This window comes from Ammospiza caudacuta, chromosome Z, assembly GCF_027887145.1.
Source record: "Ammospiza caudacuta isolate bAmmCau1 chromosome Z, bAmmCau1.pri, whole genome shotgun sequence".
Taxonomy (NCBI): Eukaryota; Metazoa; Chordata; class Aves; order Passeriformes; family Passerellidae; genus Ammospiza; species Ammospiza caudacuta.
Window position 1 is genome coordinate 46811555 of NC_080632.1, and position 10890 is coordinate 46822444.

The 10890-nt window shown below is 40.5% G+C and overlaps 1 protein-coding gene across 4 annotated transcripts; it reads right to left on the reverse strand.

Moving 5' to 3' along the window:
* Positions 1 to 984: 984 nt before the first annotated feature.
* On the reverse strand, positions 985 to 10662 carry MTX3 (metaxin 3). 4 transcript variants are annotated; one of them, XM_058823626.1, is made up of 9 exons: positions 10573 to 10662; positions 10067 to 10136; positions 8538 to 8614; positions 7089 to 7181; positions 5888 to 6070; positions 5674 to 5750; positions 4668 to 4825; positions 4185 to 4273; positions 985 to 2853 (listed from the first exon to the last, which is right to left on the reverse strand). In XM_058823626.1, the coding sequence occupies exons 1-9, from the start codon at positions 10651 to 10653 to the stop codon at positions 2734 to 2736; spliced, it is 948 nt and encodes a 315-aa protein (XP_058679609.1). In that variant the 5' UTR covers positions 10654 to 10662; the 3' UTR covers positions 985 to 2733. The 4 variants fall into 4 exon arrangements, with proteins under 4 accessions (XP_058679609.1, XP_058679606.1, XP_058679608.1 ...); XM_058823623.1 differs by having other exon boundaries at positions 985 to 2827; positions 10573 to 10658; XM_058823625.1 differs by lacking the exon at positions 4185 to 4273 and having other exon boundaries at positions 985 to 2827; positions 10573 to 10658.
* Between the last annotated feature and the right edge of the window lie 228 nt (positions 10663 to 10890).

Consider the following 10890-nt stretch of genomic DNA (forward strand, 5'->3'; position numbering starts at 1 on the left):
ACCCTAAGTACTTGGAGATTGCAGAGCCAGCTGCAGAAGCTACAGCAGCCAGTGCTCAGCACACAGGGCAGGCTGCAAACACTGGTTCCAAGGCCACACCACTGCTGCCCAGGCAGAAGCCTGCCTGACTCCTTGTGTTTCAGACCACCCACCAGCTCAGCAGTGGAGGAAAGGCCAACCACCACAGCAGGTTTTCATTTTACGGTAGAGTTAGGCAGCCAGGGCTCCCTTTGCACAGAGCACAACAGCACATGTCCGGGACTCAATCGTTAGGTATTTGCTCTAAGGAGACAAATCACACCTCAATGCCATCTTTCTCCCCTAGCGAAACAGACTATTTCAGATGAAGAGAGTTTCTCAAATTGACCCCACACTGGAAAGCATTCACCTCCCAGCTTCAGAACTCAGGCACACAAAATATGCCAGAATAAACTAATGGGCAAGCCTGAGTTACCAGGCCAGGGATGACAAGGAGTCTGGGCTTGAATTCACCTTGGATAGAAAGTGAAATAAGGAAGTGTATGGCTCTGCAAGGTCACTGTTTGCCTGGGATGGTGTGCACGACTGCAGGCAATGTTTGCTGTCACCTCCAGCCCTGTTGTCCTCTGCCATCAAGTGAATGAAGTTCCATAAGCATTGGTTTACCAAAATTTCAGATTAGCCCAATCACACAGCCCAAAGCTCACATTTAGTAAGATCAGCAAATGTGTGCCTCCTCATTCCCTTTCCCAAAAGCAGTTGTGTTGAAAGAAAGGAATGGTACTGAAGAGGTGTGATAAAAATTTAAAATCTGATCTCATGAATATGCTAAGATGCTTCAATTTCTTGTCCTAGCAGTCAGCAACATTTTTTGTTGTTGTTTTTTTTAACACACAAGACAAAACTTTTCAACAAGGAAATAAGAAAAACACTCAAAAAAATCAATGTATATAGCACAAAAAACTCTAACAAAAGTCCACTAAAAATGCAGAATTTTAATCTTGGAATAACAATCCTTTTTACAAAGAGATTTTATAGGCTGAGTGTATGCATTCACAAAAGCAACAAACTAAGGCATATTCTCCATAGCCGTGTTTGTAAAAGAAAAGCTCTGGAAAGCTACATGACATGATCTCACATAAATCTTGTCAAGATATACGCAGTATGAATTTTAAACATTTAAATTACTTTTGCATGTAATGGACTGTCAGTTCATACAGTTATAAGTATGGGCTAAATTAATTTCAAATCACTGCAACAAATACTCTAGTAAGAGCATGAAGCTTAACAGTATTTTAAAGTGCTCATTAGAAACCCATTTCAATTAAGAAATGTTGAAGATATTACATTCCTTACATATCAAGTCCAAAGGTACAATCTGTACACAATCTACCATCTTGTCTTTACAAATAGGAAGTAATTTATCTGTGTATCTCAAACATGACTAGTAGCCAAAGTGAAGCTGAAAGACCATCTCAATCTGGCCAGAAAAACAACAAAATATCCCCCCCAGAACAGTTATCCCACACATACTGCTATCAGAATTCTATATCTGAAGCACTGCCACTTTGGCCAATCTCCTTGTCTTATTTTCTTTACACCTACTCGTGAAGCATCTGCCAGTACTTTGCCAGTAAAAAATTACAGCATCTCTCTTGTAACAGAATTGCTTGGGTCTCTAGAACTGGGAAGGCTTCTGTTAAAGACAAAATGTAACTGAACAGAATAAATACGCCCTGCAATATACCACAGTTTGCAAAGAGAAAAGAGCTCTTAACTAAATAGCCCATCATATAACAAAAATTTTGGCAGTTGTTAGTTAATTTTTGGATCAACTGTAGTGCTTATTAAAAAAAAGATGAAACTAATTAAGAGGCATTTGTGACACATTTAAAAGCCTACATTAGCTTTCTTATACAGCCCTAACCGGTCCCTTTCAATCCAGAGATGCAGTTCATTTGCTAGTTAAGTCTTGTCCTGACACCAACTAAGCAAACGTCTCCATTCACGACAAGTTTTCTGTGATTTTGACTTAACAATTTTGCAGCATGTGGTTATTACTCTGTGCACAGGTTAAGCCTGTTTCACAAAGGACTAATTCGAGGTACTGTGAAATGTTAGCACTGTGCATCATTTTAATCCCCATAGCGCACATGCTTTTCAATAATCCCCTTCAAAGTACATGACAAATTTTCAAAGATACAAACAACCATAAAACACAAATCCCAAATTCATTAAAGCACAATAAAAATATTTACGTTCCTGTCATTGATTTCATGTCTCAGTTGCCATGAATGGCAACATTTTGTCTTTTCACACTTTGCAACTGGACTTTGTCCTTTTTAGACAAAGAGCATACCCACTCACATACAGTAACATGATTACAGTAAAATCAAAACCCACAAAATAAAGTAACAGTGAACATTCCATAAGCAGATTCTTAACTTTAGGTAAACATTTCTGCTAGGCTAAAGGCAAAAATAGGCTGTACAAAATCATGTTAACATCTGCAGTAATAAGGTTTATTTAGCTTAGCTTAGCTTCAGCGTAGTGTGTGGCCAGCCTGATCTATGCAATTTCTTAAAAGAACAAGTAGATAGAAGATTGTAAAGCTGTAGTTCTTCTCTACTTGTACCCATTAGCAGATTCTTCCCTTGCAAAACATTCATGTGTAAAAAAGATCTACTGCGGCACTCAGCTGAGTTACAAAACACGCATTTATGGGCAACAGGAGATGTCAAGGTGATAAACGACTCATTGGACTGCTTTCTTCTCCTCCTGCAGCAAGCTTGAGCGTTGTGAGCTTACGAGGGGGATGCTGAGGACTCTTGCGAAGATTGTCGTCCATCTGCAGAGAAACAATGAGAGCCGGATCTGGCAACAGCAGAATATAGATTGTACAATTAGTCTTATTTGTCATCATTAATACTGGGTTGGTTGGTGTATGTTTACTGTCAGGACCAGCAGCAACTGCTGCTTTGGTTTCTTTCCACTCCCAAATATACGTTTGTGTTAGAGCTGCTAATCATTCCCATACATATGATGCATCAAACCCAGGGCACCTGCATGTGCTTCTGCTCAAGTTATCTGGTCAAGATTACTGAAGGAAGCAACACCAATTCTAAGAGGTCAAATATTGTACAATAACCAAATGCTGAGAAGGCAGATCAAGAGTCAAACCGCTAACAATGGATGCTTCTGCATATTCAGCAGCATGCAAGAATAAATCTTTTGAAATCAGAAATGTTCTGGAGATGCCGAATGAATTTGTATTTAGTTACACATTTCAAAAAGTACGGAATAAAGCACTTGTGATAAGACCTTTTCAAAGACAGGTTAAAATTAATCTCTGGATATAAACAATTTATATTTTCATAGGAAGTCACTCTAATGCCCTACGTGTAATATGGTCTGAAAAGGTTTAGTTGGTACAGAATAAAAGCACAGGGGAGATCTGCAGAGGCTGTCTAGTCTACTCCATTCCTTCAAGTCAGGATCAGATTTTCCTTAGTCATGCCTGACAAATGTCTGCATAACCCATTGTTTAAAACTTCCACAGCCACACTTCAATGACAGAAAAAGCATCAATACCTAATGCTACAAAAGCTGATGATAGTTAATGATCTATTTCACATACTGATCTTTCTCAGAAGAAATGCCTTCTACCCTTTCAGTTAGAGTGTTCTATCTGCATGAAAAGGCTAACTCTTCACAAGTTTTTTTCAGTTAAGTTGTATAGTTTTTGATAGGTGCTGAGTGACAGCCTTAGAAACAGAGAACATAAAAATCAGCTAGATGTAGAACAAGCAGGAGAAGAGTGACTGCTGGGTAGTTACTACAGCATGCAGCTGGGAGCAAGAAAAGCTGGTGATCAGTCTTAATTTGCAGGACCATTTCTGAGTTTTAACCAATACATTTTCCTTCTTAGCTGAATGTACACTTGCAGAAAGATACCACTCCTCTGTTGGTGTGCACGCCTGCAAGACAATGTTCTTTTGGTTGTATTAAAAATACTTTTTAGTGCAAGGCTTCATTAATTCCTCCTTCCAAATGATGTAATATTCTTCCCGCCTCTCTACACACTCAGTAGAAAAGAAGTAATTAAAATAAAGTCCACTGTACAGTTGCAATTGCCATGCAAGGATATCTGTGAACAAGTAACCACAACAAAGCAGTAAAATTAAAGATACTGAAGCAAAAGTAACCTTTTCAATCAAGTTGGATTCCTTATTTACAAGCTGTGTGAGTTTCTGCAGATTAGCATCTGCTGTATCCTGTCCAGCTGGAGAATGGCCTGGAGAGTGAAGGCAGAAAGATGAAGAGTGAAAAAGTATTTACAGAAGCTTTTAAATTCTTAAAAAATAAAGTCACATTGAAGAGAATTCATGCAGTATTTTAATGCAAAGAAGAATTTAAGTGTAAAAGCCATTCCATGTGAGAAAATAAGAACTACTAAGCATGAGCCATAACATTTTGCCAATGCTTGACAGAATCTAAAACTGAGTATTAACACTTGCTTTTAATTTTGAATCCTTTCTGCCCAACTTTAGAAGTTTCTTCATTTCCCCACAGAAAGTCTAGCATAAACTACATGAAATCTAATCTGCCTTTGTTCACAGGTGGAATCCTGGAGTACTAATCCCAATATGGGTACAGGTGACAAAAAGGAGAAAAGAAACACAACTTACCTGAGACAGTTAACCTGAAGTAGCAAGTTAAAATATCATCACAAAATCGGCACAGATTGGGAAGCTGTTTCAAATGTTCTTGCAAATGTACCCTTGGGAAGCACACTTTATAAATTGGTGCAAGGAAACCAAACACAAAGGCATCCAAGGTAGTAGGCCTAAAAGAGTGACACAGGAAAACACTGAAGTGACTTAAGACTTTTATGACTTTTACGACCTAGTTTTCCAGGTATATCAAATACCACTCAGGAGAGAATATAGTCAGTCCTTCTGTCATTCCACCTTTGCCTATCAACCTGGTAAATGCTTTGTATCTACTCCTTTCACTATCTCTTAACTAGAGACATGCTGACAAGCTGAGACAGTAACGTCAGCATCACAACACAGTCATGCTATCTCACACACCGATAAGCAAGCCCCTCTAAAACACCTTTCTGGCACCATAAAACTCATGCAGGGCACCAGGGGACCAGGATCTCTCCCTTATGGAGGATCAACTGCTAAACTTCAATTGCTAAAGAAGAGATCATGCTTTTCAGGACCTGTTGGCTCTATGTTGCTAGCCCTATCTGCTTCCTGCTCTGCACACATAAACAGGAAAAGTGTTCCTGGACCTATGCCCTCCTCCCATGAGGGCAGTAGTAGCACCTCAGCCTAAAGCTTTTTTCTTACATACAAAGCCAGGAGGAGACATTCAGTAGCTAGAAAAGGGTTCTCCACTGCACCTCACATTTTCTTAACAGCTATGGGAAGCATTTCCTTCACTGTGGAACAAAGCAGGATAAGAGAGACATCACATTGACTCAGTCTGACCACCTCATTTGTGCCCTGTTTGCTCATTCAGTTTTATCTGGAAAGCAGACTATGAGACATAAAACTACTGGGAAGCACTTTTAACATTCTGGCTGGTTAAAAGCAAAAGAGAAAGCTCAAGTGTTCATAGAGTGGTGTGGTACTTTTTTCATTACTCATTCACCAAAACAATTTTTAAAAAAATCACACTCACGTATCTCCAAAGAAAAACTGAGATGTTCCCAATCTCTTCGACAGGAGATTCAGGCACTCCTTGGCATCTCTGTATATCTGATGAGACACAAAAGCCCTAGGCATAGCCATGCTGGTATGCCCAGCACCATTAATCGTTTAACAGTGTGCTAAATTGTTTAAGTTCTTGTCTTTGACAGAACCAACTTACGAATTCCTTACTGCACAACTCATACCTGTCCTTCCACTTCAGTGAGACTGTAGAGTGGAGGGCCTCCCTTGGTCAGCAAGATCCTGTTCAGCGCTTCCCTGGACATCTTTCCAGGCAGATACAAACTCAGTGGGAAGGCAATCCTTGAGGCAAACCATGGCTTTGTCACACTGCAGTAATTTTCAGCCTCAATCCAAAAAGTGTGCAGCTGTATCAACACAAGGAAAAATGTAACTGGAATCTGAATGTCATGAGTAGACATCTCATGACACCTGATATGCAAGACCTCTCTCAGAAAAGCAGAAGAACAAGGAATTACTGTAATTTAAGGCTATCAAGCTCTGTAGAGGAATATACTAATCCTCTGAGTGCAGGATTACACGAGTAAGGAAATAATTATCTTCCAAATAAAGAAAAACACCAAAGATATTACAGAGATCTATATGCAGCTGCATAAAATCACATATGCACTATGTATGTACCGATATGTACACACACACACACAGAGTAAACTGAAAATATATTGCAAAAGAGTTGCATACAGAGACATAAAGCAATAGGTTTGAACTTCCTGGAATTTGGTTTTGAAATTTTATATAAATATTAAAATACAAGATACTACAGAATTATGAATTTGAAACCAAGGTCAGCTGAAAAGGCTAGCTCATGATACCATCTGGACAGAGTATTTTTCACTGTACAAACTGAAGCCAAAGTCATTCAAGAGAATCAGTATCTGTGAGTCTTACAGCTCTAATATAATTACACTGAAATGGTGAGGGCAAATGGCCATGTATTTATTCAGAACTGAAAAATTTAACTAGTTATGGGCATTTTAATTTATTAGAAGTTTTAACTCAATAGTTCAAAAGGCTTTCAGGTGTGTGTCTCCTATCAGACACCTCTTAATTAAAAGTTTTTCAGAAAATCAAACCAAAAAATGGGCACAATAAGGTGTTTTCAGGATACTGTTCCCCAAACACCAACAGGAAAAAAAACTCTAAGTAAGTGTCCTTTTAAATGTCTTTCATATATCTACTGTTATTACTTGACACTCCACAAACACACATTTATTTCCTTTTCAAAATTTGGTAGGCAATAATTCCAAAAAGCAGACTAACAAAACAACTATGTTCCAGCCAGTGCTGTGGCTCTCACACTGGGCACCTCTGACAGTATTCAATTCCAAGTATGTGGACCATTACAAAGTATTTATTAATATTTACCAGAGCAGGAAGCAATTTCTCTTCAAGTAATGCAATATATGCCAGTGTATCAGCTCCTTGTTTTGCAGACAAATCATAATCAGCATTGTATTTCTATGAATTAAAAAAAAAAAAAAATAGACTCACGATGAACTTTCAAAAAACATTATCATGGAAAGTTACTTTAAACTTAACACCTATTAAGGCAGTAAATATACGTACAATTTTTGGAACAGAAAGCATGCACTCAATAGAATTTTCCTCTCGCTTATCCACCTTCCCATTCCTAGAGCTTTGGGCCCCCTATTTCCAAAATAATGCTTGTGTCTCCTTTCAATTGTTTTCCAAACAGAAGTCCAGCGATACAGAGGCAATTTTTCAATACTGAGGGATGTAGCAAACCTCTGGTAAATCTCCTCTGTTATTTTTCAAGAAGCATCTGATACTTCAGAAGGTGTAAGCATGCATTCCCATATTTTGCTTTTAATGAACATTCTAGAAGTTAAGAAATTGGATGATAACAATGTAAGGGAGCAAATATACAGCAAAATTACCGCAATTACTGACCAAACTTTTAATTCTAACAGTGAATTCTTCTAAGATACATTATAAGGATTGAAAAATTGGGGGAGGGGGGAGAGGGCTTAGATTGCTTCATTAATTTATAAACAAAGGGCCAGTGCTGCCACTTGAACATCGGAAAAGAAAGCATACAATTGTTATACTTTAACATAAACAAGGGCTTTTCCCCCCCCCGCAAAAATTTGAAGTTTCACCAACATAGCACTCATCAGATCATATGACCACACAGGAACTGCATTTCTAATGTAAAAGCAGAATAGTGGGCTATAGGACCATCTTGGGAATAAAAAGATGACGCCATGGTTTACTAGGTATCTTTATACTTTGTGAAAAGAAGAAACTGTACAGTTTTATTCTTTGTGTACAAAACATTAAGAGTTCTACAAAAGGCAAGCAAGAGTCCATAACCTGGTGTGCATCAAAAAATGTCTGCAGACCTTTTTCTGTTACAACCTATAGAAAAAATACATAGACTAAAACAATGCTGTATATATTATCTTTCAAAACAAAAAAGAGCACGGAGAAATGACCTATTTAAACTATTAACTAAACTATGATGTCCTAGGTCTGCAAAGTCATAATGACATTGAAAACGTTATAATTACAAGCAGGGTGATCAGTAAGAAACTGCTCAATTAGAGACAGATTGTTGTCCTTTGCAATTTTTTTTTTATTCTTATTTTTAAATCTTTCACACAACTAATGATAAGACTTTTAAACAGCAAATTCTTGTCCACCATTTTGCAATTCTCATGCCTGCATGAGAAAAAGAAAAGCACTGAGTCTGAACTAAACTCCAGGTTTTTGGAAGCCTGTATCAGTGTACAGAGGAGACATGAAAGAGTCACTGCGAGTCAGGGAAAACAAATCTTTTTGAAAGAGACCTACCTGTTTTCTTAAAAAGTTTAGTATTTTTGCTGGCTGAGAAATAACAATGTCTTCTGATACCAGGACTGGCAGATCTCCTAGAAGGCATAAATAATACAGTTGATTTGTACAGATGACTTCTAACTAGAAAGCAATCAGTCATGGTATATACTTTCCTTTTCTCAATAGCATGCTCTCATTTTTCTAACATGTAAACATAAAATTTTACACAGCAGGAGAGTTCCTAAAAGGTAACAAATACTTTACTAATAAAAAACATTAAAAAGGGCAACATCAAATCAGACTGAAGCCAATATTTTTTGCTAGGTATCCAATACCTTAAAAACCAGGCTACTTGTCCGGATTTCAGATGTTCATCTTAAGACAGAAATTCCAGCTCAGTCCAACTGCCCTCTGAATTCATCCACCTCTGAGCCTCTTTTCAATTTTCCTCTGTCCTTCCCCTCCAAATATATTTTAACCACCTTTTTTCCTCTGTCCTTGCTAGAAACAATGCCCAAGCTACCACTGCATAACCACGAATTACTAAAAGAACTAAGTACTTCCCTTTTGCAAGAAGCTGACTGGACAGCCTTTAGTTATAAGACTGCAGATCAAAGTCTATAGAGTGCAAAGTCTCCGTGACAGGGTCTACCTTACGGCACATTCACAACAGAACTGCCAGAATAAGCCCAATGGGACAGTGCTAAATACTATTAAATTATCAATTACCACCAACAATTACTATTTAAACTGCTTTTTTAACTGATTTTATGTATTTTCCTTATGAATATAGCCCCCAAATTTCTACAAGTCCACCCAGCTAGTTCTTGGTATTTTCCCCTAACAGGAAACAACACACTGAAAACCAAGAACCAAAGGCTCAACTTCTGCATGAATACAGTATTGCCTGCACTGATTAATGTGGTTAAGTCTAAGTGACATTAACCCTGCAGTGATTTTACCTCTCTTAAATACACCAAGACAATAACTGCTGAGCAAACAAATAAGCAATGAATAGAAGCATCCAAAACAAAGAAGTCCTCTCTGACAGCTTACCTCCACCTTTTCTCAGTCGAACCCTCTAATTCAACATGATACCAAACATCCCAGCTAGTGTAACTATGCTGAGGCTCACATTCCACTTCCACCTGTTCCAGCTAATTAAGCTATGGGTAATTAAACAGCTCTTCCATACACATGTCTAGTTACTACCTTCATAAATATGCAGAGTGCAAAACGCTTACAAATTTGCTTTCACTACACCATCAACTCAGACTGCCTGAATGAAACAGTTATGTACTCGGCATTACGGCTTTGTTAACTGTGTGTTGCCTCACCCGTACACATTTTAATAAACTGTCCTCTGGAGCACTTTATTTATGACTTCCATTATTTCATTCTCTCAAATTCATCACACTTAATCCTGTGAAGTCATTCAGTTGGGGGAGACTGCATTCATGAACACAAGCCCAATGCAAACACAGAAACTAGGACCTACATTTATAACACGGCTGTGATTAGAGCAATAAAGGCTGCAAAAATGGTACCTTTCGGAGTTCTCCAGGACTTATTTATAGTATTCACTGTCAGGGGAGCACCAGAAAATTTGGCGTAAGCCTGCAATAAAGATTGGAAGGCAGGGAAGAAAACCTGTCACAATGTGTAAGAAAAGCGTAAAACAGGGCTTCAGAAGTTGTGTTAAACACCTTCGTGAACTGAGGACCAACCACCAGCAAGTGCGCGACGGTTTTCGGCTGGGCTTCGTTGCCCTGAGGAGACTCCAGGGAATGCTGGGCAGAGGCCCCGCTGTCCCCGGGAAGGGCAGCAGCGCCGCCGGGAAGGGCTCGGCGCCCCCGGGAAGGGCGGCAGCGTTGCTCGCGTCTCCCGCGGGGAACGAGCCAGGCGCGCACCGCGGGCCCAACATCCCGCCTCCCAGCCCCGGCCTCTCCCGAGGCAAGAAGGAGCCCCACGAACGTCCGTGCAAGCGGCGGGCAAGCCCCGGGGCGCCGGCGCTCCCTCCCTCCCGGGCCGGACGGTGGCCGCCGCCCGTTACCATGACGGTGAGAGACTCCGGGTGCAGGGACGGCAGCCCCCAGTCTCCTCCCCAGCAGCTCAGCTCCATGGGGGCCGCCATCTTGTCCGCCGCGCCGCCAGGGCAGCGCGGCGCCGCTCCCCCCGCATGGCGGCGCCAGAGCGCCCGCGGCCGCGCGCGGCGCCCGCGGAGGGCTGGGAGCGCCGCCCGGAGGGACGCGGCTGCACGGGCTCCTGCCCTCGGGATTCGCCGCTGCACGGGTTCCTGCCCCCGGGAACCGCCGCCCGGGCTCCTGCTCCCGGGATCTGCCACCCGCGCTCGGGGCGCCGAGTCACCGAA